Source organism: Culex quinquefasciatus, chromosome 3 (genome assembly GCF_015732765.1).
Source record: "Culex quinquefasciatus strain JHB chromosome 3, VPISU_Cqui_1.0_pri_paternal, whole genome shotgun sequence".
NCBI classification, from domain to species: Eukaryota; Metazoa; Arthropoda; class Insecta; order Diptera; family Culicidae; genus Culex; species Culex quinquefasciatus.
The window spans coordinates 21,400,097-21,420,375 of record NC_051863.1 but is presented as its reverse complement, the minus strand read 5'-3'; the positions used below and the strand labels follow the sequence as shown (position 1 = coordinate 21,420,375).

The window sequence follows — 20,279 nt, the reverse complement described above, 5'->3', positions numbered from 1 at the left end:
TGTACGACCACAACAAGTTTAAAATGGATTTTTAATTCAATTTTAAAAAATTAACCTCTTGATCCAATCTGACAGCTCGTTCCAAGGGGACTATAGTTGATCCATCGAAAAAATGTTGTCTTGTCAATTTATTTTTTTTTGCATTAAAATGAAAAAAAAAACAGTGATCGGATCAGTAGTGCGGTGCCTGTGGGACGAGCAGTCTTGTTTTTTCGTGTTATTTTCCGTCTCTTTTGTGTCGCTGTTCGAGTGCATGGGGTGATTGGTCATTATAATTAAACAATGGAATCAATAGTGCGGTGCTTGTGGGGACGCGTAGTCCTGTTTTTTTTTTCGTGTTATTTTCCGTCTCTTTTGTGTCGCTATTTGTGTACATGGGATGATTGGATTTCTTCTTCTTCTTTTTTCATTAATTTTTTGTTCGCGCGTTCGTTGGCCGATGAGTTTTATTTTTGTTCTCTTTATAAAGTTTTCGATAGAAACGATCCGATTTTTGTTTTTTGAGACAAGCAAGTCGTATTGCTGGATTAAGTCCTTTCCATATCATCGAGGATCGGAAAGCACGTCGACGGATATGTTTTAAGGCTTATGATATAAAATAATTTCAATGAATGAAGCCCTTCCTACATCACCGTTGATCGGAAGGCACGCCGACGGAGAATTTCTGGAGAATCGCGGTCGAATTAATACTATATTTAAATCCCTAGATAGATATCTTTCCGCAGCCGGCTGCCTAAGATTTTTAAAAATTTCAACCGATAAACAAATTGCTCATGGTCGCATCACCTACCACAGTGAATCCTGACCTCATACCCATCTTACTAACCCCTCAAAACTCATGTGATACAGTATGTAAAAAAAGTATTTACACCCCTTGGGCACTATGCACATTTTGTGATGAAACATGTAAACAATTCAATGTTGACATAAACCTAGTACTATGTTTTGTTCAGAAACTCATGCCGAACATTTTGCTGCAAAAAGCTCATGAAAATATGTTTTCTATAAAAGTTATATAACAAATACTATTACAAAGGTGCAAAAAAGTTTGTACACCTTTCGAAAAATTAACATAAATAAAGTTATTTGTTGACAAATCACCATAAATCCAGTCTCCCAACTCCAAATATGCATCCTGACTGATTAAAAATAATTTGGATTGTATATAAAGTTTACTAATTACTTAGTATAAAAGTTTATATAACTCTGGAAATTCTATATAAAACTTATCTAAACTTAATTTTGCAAACTTTCAATTTAACTAAATGTCAATATATTACGATAGAATTGCTTAAACATTTTGGAGTGGGTAAACACCGTTTTGGGGTCTTTGTATCGCTAGAATAGATTTTTCGTTGGAATTTCGTACCAACCCGGAATTACGTCGTCGAAAAATCCGCCGGCATCCAAACCGGTCCACAATTCACAAGTTAACCTATGTGGCATCGGAAAGGGCATAAAATTTCCGATCTTTTGATACCCATACATCTAGGTTTTCTATAAAACCTACGTTTTTAAATACCTGGGCAAAAAGTAAGTTTGATCCACGAGAACAAAAAATTACGAAATTCCATACATTTTTGGCAGATTGCTCAAACGAAACCATAACAACGTTTTTGCCTAGGTATTTAAAAACGTGGGTTTTATAGAAAACCTAGATGTCTGGGTATCAAAAGATCGGAAATTTTATGCCCTTTCCGATTCCACATAGGTTGAGTTGTGAATCGTGGACCGGTTCGGATGCCAGCGGATTTTCCAACGACGTAATTCCGGGTTGGTACGAAATTCCAACGAAAAATCTATTCTATCGATACAAATACCCCCAAAACGGTGTTATACCCACTCCAAAATGTTTATTTAGCAATTCTTTGGTAATATATTGCCATTTAGTTGAATTGAAAGTTTGCTAAATTAAGTTTAGATAAGTTTTATATAGAATTTCCAGAGTTATATAAACTTTTATACTAAGTAGTTAGTAAACTTTATATTCAATCCAAATTATTTTTTTAATCGGTCAAGGATGCCTATTTGGAGTTGGAAGACTGGATTTATGGTGATTTGTCAACAAATAACTTTATTTATGTTAATTTTTCGAAAGGTGTACAAACTTTTTTTGCACCTTTTTTATTTTTGTAATAGTATTTGTTATATAACTTTTTATAGAAAACATCTTTTCATGAGCTTTTTGCAGCAAAATGTTCGGCATGAGTTTCTGAACAAAACGTAGTACTAGGTTTATGTCAACATTAAATTGTTTACATGTTTCATCACAAAATGTGCATAGTGCCCAAGGGGTGTAAATACTTTTTTTACATACTGTACTTTGTCGAAGACGCAGCTGATTTAGCGGTCCCATCACTCAAGTATCGGCTAACATTCCCATCCACTTCCCCGTGTCTTACCTCTGGTCGTGGCCGGCGTCGGTATTGATCAGCACGATAGGGACCTTTGAAAATTGCGAAGGGGTGATGATTGGTTCCTACTTTTCATCTGCGGTCCACGGAGCAATGTTAGGGGGTCCTGGTCAACAACGAAGTAGCAGCTACGGGTAGACACCAATGCTATGCTATGCTATGCTAACATGAAAAAACAGTGATCGGAAATACAGACTGTTCAGGGGAAACAGACTGGCCGATGCAAAGTAAATTGGCACTGGCAACGTATGTTTTGCGCTTGCAACACTGCCAGTTTTGCTGGGCGTAAAGTGCGTCTAGACAAACTGTAATCAGAAAAAGAGTTATCTACGCGCGCATGTATCCAGGTTTTTAAGCGAAGATGGCGTTCAAATGGTGAACGTTCGAAATGTCAAAATCGCGCAGTAGCACCAACATTAGAAAAAAAATGTGGCTGTCATGCCATGGCACACTTTTTTCGTAATGTTGGTACCACTGCGTGATTTTGACATTTCGGGCGTTCACCTTTCGAACGCCATTCTCGCTTAAAAACCTGGATTGCGTGTACGTACACGAAAAAGATTGAGGTTAAAATTTGTACCCGCCAGCAACAACAAATAATACGCTAGTGTGCGTGAGATCGGGCTTAGATAACTCTATAGAGCTATCTAAGCCCGATCTCACACACACTAGCACACCATTTGTTTTGCTGGCCGGTACAAAATTTAACCTCACTTTTTTCGTGAACGTACATGCAATACATGCGCACGTAGATAACTCTATGGTTTAAAATCGTGTTTTTACCGTTGTACATAAAAAATTACATAGGGCTTTAGGACCCTATTACTCAAATGCTTTAAATTGTTATCTGTTCATTACATTATCTTTAATGAAAACAATGAAAATTTCATTTTACTTAGAGAAAAAATCAAAAAAAGTGTCGTGATGGCTGTTACGTCGTATCGCAAACTAACGCGAGAAATCTTCTCTAGAGCTGACCTGAACGTTAACTCTCACTTGGGAGAACACTCAGATTCAATGATCAACTACATTAAACAGCGATCGTCAGCATAATTCTTTTACAAACAAAAGATACGGCTTGCTCTACTGTTCAGTGCCATACAGTTTCTTGACCAGATCGATCGCGTTTTCTAAATTCCTTCCACGTCGAACCCAAAACCATGGTTTCGACCGCCGAAAATCCCATGCCGGAACTACCCCCCGAAGTACTGGTGCACATCTTCCGACACTTGCCGGTCAGCGATCTGGGCACGGCACGACTCACGTGCCTCCGCTGGAATGCCGTCGTCCGCGACAGTGCGATGCTGATGAAGCAGCTCGAACTTATCATCGGCCAGCGACTACTAGAGCGATTCGGCAAGGAGCGTGGCCTACTGGATCAGGTGCTGCTGTTCAAGAGCTTGGGCGGAGTCAGCTTCGTACGGACCACCGACAATCCGCTGGAGGTGATCGGGCCATTTTGGGATAAGTTTGGAGCGACGCTTCAGAAGGTTAGGTTTAAGGAGTGCACCCTTTCGGCGCAAACTGTGCTGCAGGTGTTGCGAAAGACGCCTAATTTGAAGAGTTTTTCGCTGGATGAGAGTTCTTCTAACACCATGGCCTACCACACTCCGACGTGGGCTTCGTTCAGGCTCGATCAACTTGAGAAACTTGATCTTCACATTCAGGATGATCGCTTCCTGAACCTGTTTGGGCAGTTGGCACCTAGCTTGCGGGTGCTGAAATTTGACGGAAAGTGGAAGGTTAGAGACCAGCTCTTCCAGACGCTGCTGCCTTTGATAAGAAGCCGGAAGGACTCGTTGAAAAAGCTGACCCTTCGACTGATCCAGACTTCACCGGAACTGCTGGACGAAATCGGTTTGATAAAAGGTCTACAACTGACGGCAATTTCTCTGCAAAACTGGGAAATCATTGACGATCGTACCCTTGCTCGTTTCCTACGACGGCAGCGAAATCTTGAGCAGTTCAAGTGTAATCACGAGACTTACTTGGAACCAAGTGTAAGTTCTGAACGCTGATCGTTTGGTCTCAACCATGAACCTTTTTATTTTCCTCCGCAGATGCTGGACCGACTGACGGACACCCAGTCGAAGCTGCGTTGCGTCCAGATCGGCACACGCAATGCCGACCTTCCACGGTTCTTCAGAAATACTCGCCATCTGGAACACTTGAAGCTGTCCCTCGGCGATTCTCAGATCATCGACCTAAGTTACAACCGAAGCCCAAAGTTGAAGACGCTGCACCTGACCGGTTACAACATCCTGAAGGCAAGACTCGCCCTGTTCTTCCAGCAATCGCCCAACGTCCAACGGCTCACTCTGGAGTACTGCCGACAGCCCAACATAACCGAGCTCGTCGAAACCATTGGAGAGCTGCGATCGCTGGAATATCTCAAACTCAGCAATCACTCCTCCAAAGTAGGCAAATTGTCCGCCGACGATTCCACCCAGAACCACTGGCCCCGTCTAACCACCCTGTACCTACGATCGTGCGAGCTGGCACCCGGAACGATCGCGGCCCTTGTCCACCGTGCGCCCAACCTATCTACGGTGATCGTCGAAAACGTAACCCTCGCAGACGCAGACGTACTTTTCATAACCAAGAACCTACCCCGGTTGCGCCTGCTCACGTTGACCCACCCGCGGAACGATCTAAGTGAAACCGCGCTCGGCTATCTGAAGAAATATGGCCGTGGCCTGAAGCGGCTGGAGTTCAGCATTGCGAGCGGGGAGATCACCGAAAAGTATCGCGATCGCGAGTTTGCGAAGGCCCTGCCGGGGGTGGAGATCGAGATGGTTCCGCGGTTGCCGGGAGAGCACGGGCTCGATTGGTACGATGATTTTGACGAGTTTTAAGTTGAATGGTTGAGTGAGGTTGAGGGATGATCGTTTGAAGTTGTTAGAGGATCGTATTTGAAAAAAGGAAGTATTTCAAACACGATTAAACTGAATTAATGAGAAATAACATGAATTATTAATAAAGTGTTTTTTTGCGGATTGTTAAGCAAAGTATAACCATAAGATTGATTTTTTGTTTGGATGAAACTTTGTTGAAACATGTAACAAAGACTAATTTTTTATCATATTTATGTAACAATGAGAAAAACTGATTTCCCACATAAATTAAATTTCCAGGGGCTGTCACATTAACACTTGTAGCACCAACGGGGTCAAAACTTACGCGAAGCGCCAAGGGAGTCAAAAAAGTTGGAAATGCAACTTCATCTGGCTGTAACTCGGCGAAAACTCAACCGATGCAAGAATCACCTACAACAAGGTAGATCCAAAACAGATGCGTCTACCCTAAGTTACAAATGAAAAAAGGCATTTCAAACTTTTTTTCAAGGTTTCTAAGAGCCGGTGAAGTTACATTTCCAACTTTTTTGACCCCGTTGGGACTACAAGTGTTAACAAAAGAAAAAATTGTAAGATTTTTTCAGCTTTCAAAAAATGTCGCGCAACCTAAATTGATGTCAATTCAATTCGAATTCTGAAACGGAATCTATGTAGATTTGTTAAGATATATTAGGTCATCAAGAACTTCCAGAAGTTTAGGTCCGTGGGCCTACCACCGTAACAAGCAAGTGGTCGATAGATTTCGACTCCGGATCATATGCCAATAGCCTTATCTCAGGATTGATATCGAATTTCGGGGATCTGTGAAGGTCAAAAGGTGAGGCATTGTAAGCTACACAAAATGGCGTTCTTAACTCAATTTGGCCCAAAATGCACGTACGCCAAGTTAGCACTACGGCGACGATATGATCAATCTCAACAATTTTGGTCTCATTAGCTTCGTAAAACATTTTTCAACAAAATGAGTCAATATGGAGGTTCTAAATGTAATCGGGATAAAGATATATCAATTTTCGGAAAAATTCAGCCAGGAGGAAAAAATCGATTTGGTGGGACCTTAAATTACTTTTTTAATTGCAAAGAAAAATACATTTTTCGAAAATATAAATCTGAACCGGACTTTTTCGTTGTGCTAACGAAATTTTGTGCAGCTCATGATGCCTCATCTTTTGACCTTTACAGATCCTCAAAATTCGATTTCAATCCTGAGATATTCAAAACTCCGAACTCCGTGCATTTTTGTCACTTCACATATGAAAATAGTTTCAATCTTGTCACTCCCTGAAAATTGATGTAAGTGCGACAACTGGCCAAAGGGATTTCAGGTTAGAACGCGTTTGACGCACGTACAAGTTAGGCTACCGTAAACATTTGTAATCATGACTCAGGACTCCAGCAACCAACTTAAACCAAACTTCGGGACAGTGCACATAATTGTCAGCCAAACAAAACGTGTTTGTTATTGTTTGCATTGCGTGCTTACGTTTTTGTTAATTCATGGTCAAACATTAAAACAAGATAGCACGACGACATCGATTTGACCTCATTTAAGTCAAATTTGAATAGTTGATTGTCAATTAAATTATAAAATACATTTTCAATATTTTACCACTGCCATTTTGGCCGCCATCTTGAATTTCATAATTGCCGTTCAAGAGCCAAACGACATGTGACACCTAGTGTTGAGTAGCAGAACAGAGCGAAGAATGTCGATTGAAATTTCCGCCCTTTGAGGTTATGTAGGGTAGAGTAGTCGTCAATGAGACACGGGGAACAATGATAAAATGGCTCTCTCAAGTCGTAGTTTCAACCAATCAGGCTCATATTTGGGGGAAAGGTGTGTCTACTGGATACACCGTCTGTCATTATAGTGGCTTTGGTTATGGAAGCTCCCTTGAAAAGTTATTCATAAATGTTTGATTCTGGGGTGTAAAGTAAATTATGGACTAAAATTACTTTTTCGCTCGAAGGCTGCCATTAACACCAAAACTTATATTTCTTCAAATTTCTTTCGACGTTCCATAGGTATTGAGTTGGGCTACAATGTCCTTTCATTAGGTTTGGCCAAAATTTAGAATATACCCAGAATCCAGGGCTGTCTCATTGTTCCCCACTCATTTTAGCGCATGGGTAACAATGAGACACTTTGATTTTTCTTCATTAAACATTTCAAAATCCATGTAAATCTTTCAAAACATGAATTGAAAGTGATTTTTGGCATATTTATAGAGTTTTAACTTCATTTAACAAAACATACAATGTTATTTAGTATAAATATCTGGATTTTACAAAATTTAAATACTTTTTAATATAACTTTTGTTAGTTAAAGTTTCATGTTGGCAAAATTGCTCTAAAATGTTCAAGGCAAGTTACCTGCAATGGAACAATACAAAAACATGATATTTTACTGGAAAAGTATTGATTTTTGTTGAGTGTCTCATTGTTCCCCAGCTGTCTCATTGTTCCTGCCAAGTGCGTCTACAATGAGACAGTTGAATAACTCTGGCTGTAGACGTCGGATCAATCTCATATTTTGGTCAATGTTAGAACACACTAAAAGAAAGGAAATGCAACAAAAAGCTCATTAAAACATGCTGATGAAAAAATTAGAAAAATCGTTGAAAGTTGAAAACCAAAAGTGTCTCATTGATGACTACCCTACCCTATGCGAATTCTGTTTTGTTAAATTCCAGCGTTCAAAACAACTTTTGAGCAAAAATTCGAGCTGATACTTTGTTAACTTTTGATGCTCTATCATTTTAAACAATATTATTTTTTCAAAATTATTTTTTTTCATTTTTTATTGCGTTAATTTATAGAGAATTTGCAGCAAAGCTAAAAGACACATGTCACCACCTATGAGCAAGTAGCGTAAACCTATGATTTTTTTGTAAAAATGTGTTTTTACCTTCAAAATCAACATTTTTATAAAACTTATGTCGGATTCGGATGAGAAAAATTATTTCCAACAATTTGGTGTACAACTTTACAATATTTGTTTGATTTTTCTATGAGAAAACTGTAAATTTAGAGAAATATAGTAATTTGGACTATTTGCCAAGAAAGTCTGTCAAAAATCAATAAAAATGGTTGAATATACGTTAACACATCTGTTATAAACTATATAACTGTTTATTTCATTGATATATACGGGCAAACTTATTTTTTCGTGTTCCAAAACATGTTTTTTGAATAAAAAGTTCACAAATTTTTGCGCGCCCAAAAATTGATGTTCATAATTTTAAAGCAAAAAGTTTTTCTCGTCTTTTGCAACCAGTTTCATTAGGATTGATGCAGGGAATCATGAGAAATAAGCGATTTTGTTCTTCAATCCAGCAGAAAGGAATACGATTTTTGGCAAGTAACCCCATTTTGGCGCCACCTACATTTGAAACACAGTCGCGCTGCAAAACCTCAATAGAGGGCAAAAAGTTTACACTCGTACTACTTGAATTTTTTCTCAAAAGTTGTTCTAAGAGCTGTAAATTCAATTTTAAGTTTGCATTCCTATGTAACCGAACAGCGAAAATTTGAATCGTCATTCTTCGATGCTTTGCGCCATCTGTCGGAATTTTTGAGCGAATCCCAGGTTAATGGAACACCTGACGCGGTGTTTCACCAAACTGCCGCCAGGTTCGCATATGATTTACGCTATATCCCTCTGATGGTACATTCGATGAACTAAATTTTAACCGATAGATTGCACCACTGTGACGTAAACAGTTACCGTACAGGGTAGTAACATTGGTTTTAAATAAGTTTAATCAAATTCTTCATTTTTCAAAAAAAAATCAAGCTTAACTATGGTAAAGTTTGCAGAACTTACATAACTATAGTTCAATATTTTTTTCTTAATATATTATCGTGAAATTTCCCTTAAAACAGAAAAAAATATTTTTTTATTTCTATACCGTATGGTGGTACTGTACGGTAGGATTTGTTTATGTTTACTGCTGTTGTTGTTGTTGTTTTTTTTTTCCTCTTTTCAGAAGCTGTGTTTTGAGTTTGCTCTCGAGCTGGACGAGGTCACGACCGAGAAGCAGATGATCAGGACGGGTGGATGCGGCCAAGGATGCGTCGGAGAATGTGATTTACCGGATCAATATTCCGACCAACCGGTACGATCTGCTGTGCCAGTAGGAACTGGTCCAGGGGCTGCAAGTGAAGAAGGAGTTCCCAGAGTTTAAGAAGGTTGCATCGGCGAAGGGTCTCCCGCAGAAGCTGATCGTTACGGAGGCCACCAAGCAGATTCGGCCATTTGCGGTGACGGCCGATTGGGACGCACGACTTGGACACGCTGAAGGGACCATTTACGCACGATGCCAAAGCGCCGAAGGACATTAAGTTTGTTCTGTTGAACCAGGTTGATGGAGTTATCATTCGACACACGCCCAGCTGAAGGCTTATTTTCCGATCATCCGAGACTCGCCGGTTTATCCGGTAGTTTACGACGCGAACGGAGTTGTTCTCTCGTTGCCGCCGATCATCAACGGGGACCACTCGAAGATCAGCACCACCCTGGTTCAATACCCGGAACTAGCCTTCCGCAAGGAAACCATTTTGATGGCAAAGGCCAACGTCTACATCGGCATCGACGAAAGTGCCGAAGCACTGGCCAAAATGCTGAACCGCCTTTTTCCAACCACGCAAAACGCCTCCAACCAGCTGGAAGTGCTCATCCCGCCAACTCGGCACGACATGCTGCACGTGTGACATCGAGGACGTTGGCGCGTACGGCTACAACCGCATCCCGAAGACTCTTCCGGCCACAATGCACATCGCCCGCCAATGCCCCCTGAACAAACTGACCAAGCAACTCCGTGAACAAATCTCCCAAGCCGGATTTACTGAAGGCCTGACCCTCACACTGTGCTCGCGGGACGACATCGCCGGCTAGCTGAACCGAGATATCGAGAAAATCCCGGCCGTTCACATCGCCAACCCGAAAACCCTCGAGTATCAAGTCGTGCGAACCTCGCTCATCCCCGGACTGCTCAAAACCCTGGCCGCGAACCGCAAAATTCCCCTTCCCCTTAATCTGTTTGAAGTGTCCGACGTGGTCCTGGCGGATTCCAAGGCCGAAGTCGGGGCCAAGAACGAGCGTCGCGTTTGTGCCTTCAAGCTGCTGGACTGCGTCTCCTGTTACTGGGATGCCCTAGGACAAGAAGCAGGATTACTCCCTGCTCGGCCGTGTGTTGTGATCTCCGCCAGTGATTAATCACCCGGCCTCGCTAGTGCTCGCCGCGCAAGTGCACTGCTCGAACCCGCCTCCCGGTGCCCAGCTGGTTTCAGATCTACCAGCCCAGTTTAATTGCCCCCAAAAGTACCCCACGCTGAAATCGTCCGATAGGTCGTCCCCCACGGAAAACGATCCCGAACGGTGATAAGATCACCCGGCCCGTGTGCTGTCGCTCGAAACCTCGCATCCGCAGTGTCCCCTATTACAGAGAGTTTGTACCGTTGCCACCGCAGTACTTCCTGCGCATCGTTTCCGACCGGTGGATTGTCGCTGAGACGCAACTTACGATTTCGTTTCGCCACCTGATTCTTCTACCTGAGAAAAACCTTCCACCGATGAAGCTGCTCGATTAGCAGCTGCTGCCGACAAGTGCCCTGCGCGAGCCACGCTTCGAAGAGCTGTACCCGGACCGGTTCCCGTCGGCCGTCCCCATGTTACAGCAGAATCCGGGTTGTTCATTTGGTCTCGAGGAACGCGCTGGCCGAGCAGATCTTCATGGATTGGCACCAGAAGTTTGGCCAGAACTCGAGATGCAAGGTGGTCAAATTAACGGAGGAAACCGGAACGAATATTAAGCATATTGCCTTGGGACAAATTATCATATTTTAAAACTAAAAAAACTGAATTTATTTTTTTTTCCATTTTTAAGATAGATTTTTGTAGATTTTTGCCTTCCTCACTGAGGTAAGGCTATAATCCTGCTCGAAAATTGAACTTTTGAAAAACAGCTCGTAGACCTATATTCATGTATACCTATCGACTCAGAATCGAAAACTGAACAAATGTCTGTGTGTGTGTGTGTGTGTATGTATGTATGTGTTCAAAATTCTTGCCAAGTTTTCTCAGCACTGGCTAGAACGATTTTGATCAAACCGGTTGCATTCGACTTGGTTTAGGGTCCCATACATCGCTATTGAATTGTTTGAAGTTTCGATAAGTAGTTCAAAAGTTATATATAAAAACGTTACTTAATCCACCCTTAGGTGGTTGGCGCCTTCCTCACATTTAAAGGGTGCTATCCAAAATGCAAAAAGGGCGTAAATAACACTTAAGTGCTTATAACTTTTGATAGGGTTGTTAGATCTTCAATGTCTTCGACGCATTAGAAAGGTCTTTTGATTATCTATCCAACGATATGTCGCATGAGAGATCCGGACAACGTTTTCATCAACATATCTGAGATCCGGCCTCCAAAATCGTATAAATAACACTTAAGTGCTTATAACTTTTGATAGAATTGTCAGATCTTCAATGTCTTAGACGCGTTGGAAAGGTCTTTTAAATACCTTTTTGAAAATGTATAGCATGATGGGTATTCTTACAAAAACCACCCTTTTTACAATCTTCCGGACTTTTGTTAAAATCATTTTTTAAGCATAACTTTTGAAGTACTTAACTAAGCTGCATAATTTTTGATAGCGACTTATGGGACCCCAAGACGGATCGAATGACGCCAAAACGGACAAAATCGGTTCAGCCAATGTTGAGATAATCGAGTGACAATTTTTTGATCAACATCCCACCACACACACAGACATTTGCTCAGAATTTGATTCTGAGTCGATAGGTATACATGAAGGTGGGTCTAGGAGGTCTAATTGAGAAGTTCATTTTTCTAGTGATTTTATAGCCTTTCCTCAGTAACGTGAGGAAGGCAAAATGTGTTTTCACATTTATCCGGATCTCACTTATATGCATGAAAACTATGTCCGGATCCATCATCCAACCCATCGTTGGTTAGGTTATCAAAAAACCTTTCCAACGAGTCCAAAACATTGAAGATCTGGCAACCCTGTCTCGAGATATGGTCACTTAAGTAATATTTATGTACTTTTTGGAATCCGGAACTCACTTAAATGTATGTAAACTATGTCCGGATCCACCATCCGACCCATCGTTGGTAAGGTAAGCGAAAAATCTTTCCATCGAGTCCAAAACATTTAATATCTGGCAACCCTGTCTCGAGATCTGGCCACTTAAGTGATATATTTGTACTTTTTTGATGCCGGATCTCACTTAAATGTATGTAAACGATGTCCGGATCCACTATCCGACCCATCGTTGGTTAGGTTATCAAAAAACCTTTCCAACGAGTCCAAAACATTGAAGATCTGGCAACCCTGTCTCGAGATATGGCCACTTAAGTAATATTTATATACTTCTTGGAAGCCGGATCTCACTTAAATGTATGTAAACTTTGTTCGGATCCACCATCCGACCCATCGTTGGTTAGGTTATCAAAAAACCTTTCCAACGAGTCTAAAACATTGAAGATCTGGCAACCCTGTCTCGAGATATGGCCACTTAAGTAATATTTATGTACTTTTTGGAAGCCGGATCTCACTTAAATGTATGTAAACTATGTCCGGATCCACCATCCGACCCATCGTTGGTTAGGTTATCAAAAAACCTTTCCAACGAGTCTCACTTAAATGTATGTAAACTATGTCCGGATTCACCATCCGACCCATCGTTGGTTAGGTTATCAAAAAACCTTTCCAACGAGTCTAAAACATTGAATATCTGGCAACCCTGTCTCGAGATATGGCCACATAAGTGATATTGATGCACTTTTTTGAAGCCGGATCCCACTTAAATGTATGTAAACTATGTCCGAATCCACCATCCGACCCATCGTTGGCTAGGTTATCAAAAAACCTTTCCAACGAGTCCAAAACATTGAAGATCTAGCAACCCTGTCTCGAGATATGGCCACTTAAGTAATATTTATGTACTTTTTGGAAGCCGGATCTCACTTAAATGTATGTAAACTATGTCCGGATCCACCATCCGACCCATCGTTGATTAGGTTATCAAAAAACCTTTCCAACGAGTCCAAAACATTGAAGATCTGGCAACCCTGTCTCGAGTTATGATTACTCAAGTTATATGTGTGTACGTATTTTTCTGGATCTAAAAAAAAGCTGAAATATGTGTCCAAACCACTTATATTACCCATTGTTGGTAAAAAGTGAGGAAGGCATCAACCACGTAGGTGGATTAAGTTAGTTTTTATTTAATTTCAAAATTTAAAAAGTTTCAAAAATTTCTACTTTTAAAATTAAAAAAAAAATAATTCATAAAATTTAAAAACTCGAAAAAAAAAATAAATTTCAAAAATTCATAAATTTTTAAAAATCAAAAATTCTGAAAAAAATAAAAACAATATAACGAAATTCAGAAATTAAAAAAAAAATTCAAGCCGTTCCTGGATCGCATGGCGGATAAAACGCTGAAGGAGTTGCTGGGTCATGTGGAGAAATCATCCGATAAAGATTCGGGCCATCCGCTGGTGGATCTGCATCACGAAGATCCGGAATGGGTTCCGACACCAAAGGCGGCCGCAGCTCGAACTCTGCTGGACTAGAGTTCAGCGGTGCAGCGTGAACCAGCGTTGTGGAGGCTCTCTACCCGCCGGGATGTGACGAAGGCCCGGAAGGTTCACATTTTGTTCATTAATAAAGCAATTCTGGAAAAAGAAGACAACCTTGAGACCCCTAACCCCTCCTTCCCCACCCATATTATTTTATTATTTTATATGAATCAAATCGACACATCAAGAACAAGTAAGCGCACATGTAGATTACGAAAATGCCCAGGTGATCACGCAGCTTGATCTAGGCTCGAAGGAAGGTCGATGAATGCCTCTAGGAGTTCCTGGCGGCCTTCCAGATAAACAGCCTGATATTATGACGACGGCGCGATTTGCGACAAAAACGGCTCCGGCTTGTCTTCTTCTTCATCGTCCTTAGCGGAATCGGTGCTAGATGACATTCGAGCGAGTCCTGGCGATCATGACAACCATCAGGTTCATATCCATCACCAAACGCACCTTGTCGAAGGCAATCTCCCGCATGGTTGACTCCTCGCAGAATCTTCTGCAATCAAAATGAATAAATAAATATATCTGTCCGTCCGTCAGGGTGGTGCCGAAGTCGACGTTCACCTGAAAGATTGAACAGTCGAGGAAGATATCGACAGGATCAGATCTCAAAACTCCTGACCCGGCGCAGCAGGAACAAATTTGTCCGCGTTCCGTGGGTTAAAATCTTTCAGCTCATAAAATTTGTCGGGGCTGCCGACCGACGGCGGGCCGGGACACTTTTACAACAGATCTTCCACGGTCGTCGTCGTGCGTTGCAAGGATCTTCTCGACGTGGGTGTTTTGGTGGGTTGGCGGTCGAAACGTTGCTGCTGCTGACCGTGGAGCTCGATATGCGGAAGCTTCTGGCGGTGCCCATGTCTGCCCATGCTGTCGTTGCCGTGTTTCGGCCGCTGGCCTGTTGCTCGTCGAACTGGTAGATAAAGCGTAGTTCGTTCAGCTTGATGCGATGCCCGAGCACGCTGAAGAAGCCCAGCTTTAGATTGTCGGCGATTTGGGGGTCCGTGAGTACTTTTACCGCATGAATGACCTGCTTGTACTTTTGCTTGTCCGAGCTGAGAATGATATCGCGCACGTTGAGCTCGTCGAGGATAAAGTTCACGAGGGATTTGATGTCGTCCAGATATTCCTTGCTCTAGTTGATGACGATGACCTCCGTCACCGGGTACTTGATGGGGACGGTTCTACGATCGCGCATAACACAGCTCAACTTGAAGACGGCCTGCTTCCGAGAAACGGCACGCTCAATCTTCATGTTTGAAGTAACGCTTTCATCTCCTTGGCCACAAACTCCAGCTGCGACTCCTTGAACGACGTAATCCACACGTCCATCACGTTCGTCGAGCGCTTGCTTGCGTAACGACCCGCGTCATATCGATAAACAATCTTGTTGAACCACAGCAGGAACACGTCCTTGATGTCGTCTTCCTTGAAGCTGAAAGATGCATCATTATTAGCAACGACTTCTAGAGAAACGCTCAAGATATCAAACTCACCGCAAATTCTCCGCGCGCACAACCGGCGAATTGATGAGGTACTGCCGCAGCGTGTCCGCCCCGTACTTGTGCACCAGCTCCATCGGGTCCTAGTAGTTCATCTTCTGCCCGTCGGCGGCCAGCACCAGCCCGGTGCAGTTCGGTCCGGGTAAATCTCAGAATTTCATTAAGTTTGGCTGGTGCGCCATCGTCACCTTCAGCTTCTGTCCCTCCACTAGGCCACCGTTCATCTGGGCCATGGCCTTGGCGGCATCGGCCGCCTCCACGTACTGGACGTAACCGAAACCCTTGGAGCGACCCGTTTCCTTGTCCATCACCATCATGGTCCCTAACAGAGCGAATTATGCCGCCAGCTGCTGGATGTTGATGGTCCGCTTCAGATTTCCCACAAACAGAACCTTTCCCTTGGTGGATTCCTCGGGGTCTTGGCCTTTGCAACAGCGGGACTGGCAATCGGAGCAGGAGCCTCTCGACCTCGAGACGGGGCGCCTCGACGGATTCCGGCGGTTAGAGCGGTCATGCGCACGAGTTCATCATCCGTAAAGGTGGCCAAAATCAATCCGACTGGACGCGCCACCGTACCGAGCCTGAATTGACCTAAATTGGTTAAATTTCTCAAGCATTTAAAATTTTTCAGCCAACTTACGTAGAACTACAGCAGGAACACGTCCCGCAGCCGCGTCCGCCCCGTATTTGTCACCTTCACCGGGTCCGGGTAGTTCTTCTTGCGCTTGCTCATCTTCTGCCCGTCGGCGGCCAGCACCAGTCCGGTGCAGTTCAGGTTCTTGAACAGGGCCGTCGAGATGACGAACAGCGTGTAGGATCGCGCGTCTGATCGATTCTCTTGAGAAGTTTTTGGTCAGGTAGTCGGCGGCGTTCTCGAACGGGCCATCAAACACCTCAAAAATGTGCTTTCAGCGCGGGATTTCCCGGCACGGCGGACGGAATTTTGATGTGATCGATGCCGATGTGACTTTTTGCCGAACACATTCAAAACAAAAAAAAAGTTTGACAGATCTAGCTGTCAAGACCGGGGAGAGAAAGAGAAAACATAATGATGGCGGCTGCTGTCACGCTGGTAGTAAGCGATTTAAAAAATGTATGGGGGAAATCAATTTAAATTCAATATTTCCCAAATTAAAGATCAGTTAGAGATAAAATTTGACTTGGTGAAAGCTAATTTTTTTGTGAATCAGCAGGTCAAATTTTGTCGCCCTGCGATTTGTAGTTGCTGAGATATTCACAAAAAAGTAAATTTCTCAGAACAAATTTGAATTTCTTACTACCAAACGAACAACGCCATCTATGAGAAATTTTGGCCCGTCGGGTAATCCATTAATACCAGGTTTTTAAGCGAAGATGGCGTTTGAATGGTGAACGTCCGAAATGTCAAAATCACGCAGTGGTACCAATACTCCGACAAAAGTGTGCCATGGCATGACAGCCACATTTGTTTTCTAATGTTGGTGCTACTGCGCAATTTTGACATTTCGGATGTTCACCATTCGAACGCCATCTTCGCTTAAAAACCTGGATACCATGCAAGTGAGCGTAAGTTTGTTTTTTTTTTTTGTCCAAATTTGAAATGAAATTTTCCATGACCTTCGGATAATCGAGTCTAGACTATATTTTAAAGTCATTAGTATTGTGAAAGCAGACAAAAATCGAAACACGAGCGCAACCTGTCAAAGCCTGTTGCGCCACAGACTGATGTACACGCTTACGATAAACCGCTCCATTTTTGTATGGCGCAACAGATTGTTTTGCGCAACAGAAGAGATGCGCACTTCGGTTTGGTGGAAGCTGCATAATAGGGCTAGTGATTTTTCACGGTAAAAAAATCGAAATTACGTGGCATGTCAGTTTTTGAAACCACGGATTTCACGGCACTCTAAAATTTGCTCAAAATAAACATAAAAATACTTTGTTTTAGAATAATTATGCACAGAAAAGTGTCTAAAAAAGTACCCGAACAGACGGTAATAACTAAATTCGTGCCATTTCAATAACAAATACTGTTAAAATAACAGAAAGTGTTATGGAAAATTCTTGCGAAATCCATTTTTGCATAAGAGTTCAATAACAGTTTATGTTATCATAACAAAATTTGTTATTGGTCTGATATTGATTGAAAACCAAAACAACTTTGGAATAACATTTTTGTTATGGAGGAATACCGCCAACTGTTATTGGGATGATCGGATTAGTTGTTAAAATAACAAAAAATAATAACAAAGATTTGTTCGAAGAATAACTAAAATTGTTATTAGACTGTTATTACCGGCTCTGTGGCTTAATGGTTACGGCTTCTGTCTCTCAAGCAGAAGGTTCAGGGATCAAATCCCGGTCGGTACCTTTGAAATTTGGAATCAGAAATTTGAATATGAATAAAAACTAAAATGAATCAGGTGGGATTCGAACTCACACCTCTGGATTGGTGGTGTGGGACGCTAAGCAGTCGGCCATCAGAAGGTTTACACTCTAGCAGTGAATTGATCCGTAGTGTTGAAACATGTTATCTTCCCATATTAAATACGCGCTGATCCCTGATTTGCCTGACGGGATTGGAAGTCTAAATATAGATCGAGTTTCCTTCAGATGCTTGCTTCTATGTTTAGGCGGGGCCGGACAATGCCCAACGACCTCGGAATTGGACCGCAAGGAGCTCTGTCATTCTGAAATGGGTCGTTGGAAGCAGCGCGAGGGCCATCACCACCTAATACCCGGGACTGACATAAGCTGTATCAGCATTCGGCATGTACACAGTCTGATACAAATTATACTTTCCCATAATTTCGCTGCCGGTTAGCGGGTATTGGATTGGACCACACACACACACAGACTGTTATTACAATAACAATCCAATAACAAAAAAATCATAACGACGAATAATAATTCTTGTTATAAATAACATAAAATGTTATTGGCCTAGTATTTTCAAATATCAAAAAATGTTATTCCCAAGTTATTTCCGTCTGCTCGGGTAAGCAGTAGTTCAAGATACAAATAAAACCACCTCACACATATTATTCTATTTCCAAAAGAATTATTGGGTTTTTTTTTAAACTATGCAGAATTTGCGTCAGCTAAAATATGGTTCAGTTACTTTAATTTTGATGAGAATTTAGAAATTGATTTTGCTAAAATATCTCTAAATCGAAGCAAAACCTAAAAGTAGAATCAGCAAAATAAATATAAAATAGATGAATATGATGAATAATTGATGCATTCAAACAAAGATCAATTCCAAAAAATGACGATACCATACAAAATGCAAAGTAAATTTTATTTCAACCTGTATTGTATTTTATACCAATGGAATAAAAATCTTCATTTATACCCAAGTATATAAATTCTCTTCTCTTCAAAATATAAAATAACTATATTTTACTTTTCTTTTAATGTAGTTTTCAATGAAGATATTTTCCATTATTTTAGAATTTTGCGAAGTCAAAAAATTTTAGAAAATTTATGGGGTTGGAAGTTATACATGAGCAATTCCAGCTCAAATCAGGAATTTTTCTGATACTTTTGTACCCGACCCTCTCCGATTTCAATGAAACTTTGTAGACATGTTATCCTAGGCCTATATAAGTCATTTTTGTGTATATGGAGCCAGTTACACTCTATAATAACATTTGAGAAGGGCGTAAGGTATTTAAATATTTTAGTATTTTGCAATTTAAAAATTACTGTATCTCGAAGCCGTTGCATCGTATCAAAAAGTGGTCAAAGACAAAATTGTAGGAAATTGGACGGGCTTTCTGATAAAAATACACTGAAACAAAAATACACGCCACATCTATGAGATTTATTGATTTTTAAGTCTAAAACTTTAATTTGAAGGTGATGTCACGATTTTTTTTCGCTCAAAATTTTTGAGGAAATACCCCAAGATGTTACCAAAAGACTGACGAAAAATGCAGGATGGTATGTCTCTACTAAAAAAATACAAAAATCATTTACTAAAACTGTTTTTTTTAAGTGGTCTAAACGTCAAAATTTTAAAAAACCGGTGGTGGGAATCGATTCCCCAGATAATTTTACATAAAAGTCTCCATATTGACCATTGTCTCTCCTAAAAACGATATAAATCAAAAAGCTGTCAAAGGCAAACTTATGGGAAATTGGACGAGCTTTCCGGTAAAAATATCTACGAGACTGAAAAACCAAGTCTGTCGTATAGAAAATGCCAAAAACCACCAAAAATCACGTTTTTTTAACATTTTTATTTTTAAAACCGCTGTATCTTCCCAAGGATTGGACATAGGACAATGGTCAATATGGAGACTTTTATGTAAAATTGTCTGGAGAATCGATTCCCACTACGGGTTTTAAAAAATTTTGACGTTTAGACCACTTTTCAAAAAAACAGTTTTAGTAAATGATTTTTGTATTTTTTTAGGAGAGACATACCATCCTGCATTTTTCGTCAGTCTTTTAGTAACATTTTAGGCTATTTCCCCATTAATTTTGAACGAAAAAAAATCGTGACATCAACTTCAAATTTAAGTTTTAGACTTTTGTTTCAGTGTATTTTTATCAGAAAGCCCGTCCAATTTTCTACAAGTTTGTCTTTGACCACTTTTTGATACGACGCAACGGCTTCGAGATACAGTAATTTTTAAATTACAGAATACAAAAATATTTAAATACCTTAAGCCCTTCTCAAATGTTATTATCGAGTGTAACTGGCTCCATATGCACAAAAATGGCTTATATAGGCCTAGGATAACATGTCTACAAAGTTTCATTGAAATCGGAGAGGGTCGGGTACAAAAGTATCAGAAAAATTCCTGATTTGAGGTGGAATTGCTCACATACTTGTTTTATGTAACTTTGCCAATGTTTTAAAAAATGTCATTTTTTAGGGGTCAACTTTGGCTGTGTTT

General features: G+C 41.0%; 2 protein-coding genes and 1 pseudogene across 3 annotated transcripts; 2 read left to right on the top strand and 1 right to left on the bottom strand.

Annotated features, from left to right (window-relative positions):
- The first annotated feature begins 3,467 nt into the window (after positions 1-3,467).
- LOC6033027 lies at positions 3,468-5,373 on the top strand. Its single transcript, XM_001843481.2, has 2 exons — positions 3,468-4,414; positions 4,475-5,373. The coding sequence occupies exons 1-2, from the start codon at positions 3,575-3,577 to the stop codon at positions 5,267-5,269; spliced, it is 1,635 nt and encodes a 544-aa protein (XP_001843533.2). The 5' UTR covers positions 3,468-3,574; the 3' UTR covers positions 5,270-5,373.
- Positions 5,374-9,184: 3,811 nt separating this feature from the next.
- On the top strand, positions 9,185-10,488 carry LOC6045915 (annotated as a pseudogene).
- Positions 10,489-14,016: 3,528 nt separating this feature from the next.
- On the bottom strand, positions 14,017-15,482 carry LOC6054636 (isoleucine--tRNA ligase, cytoplasmic). 2 transcript variants are annotated; one of them, XR_005278528.1, is made up of 3 exons: positions 15,388-15,482; positions 14,456-15,326; positions 14,017-14,387 (listed from the first exon to the last, which is right to left on the bottom strand). XR_005278528.1 is itself a non-coding variant. In XM_038263443.1 (2 exons), the coding sequence occupies exons 1-2, from the start codon at positions 15,468-15,470 to the stop codon at positions 15,143-15,145; spliced, it is 267 nt and encodes an 88-aa protein (XP_038119371.1). In that variant the 5' UTR covers positions 15,471-15,482; the 3' UTR covers positions 14,413-15,142. The 2 variants fall into 2 exon arrangements, 1 of the variants encoding a protein (XP_038119371.1); XM_038263443.1 differs by lacking the exon at positions 14,017-14,387 and having other exon boundaries at positions 14,413-15,326.
- Between the last annotated feature and the right edge of the window lie 4,797 nt (positions 15,483-20,279).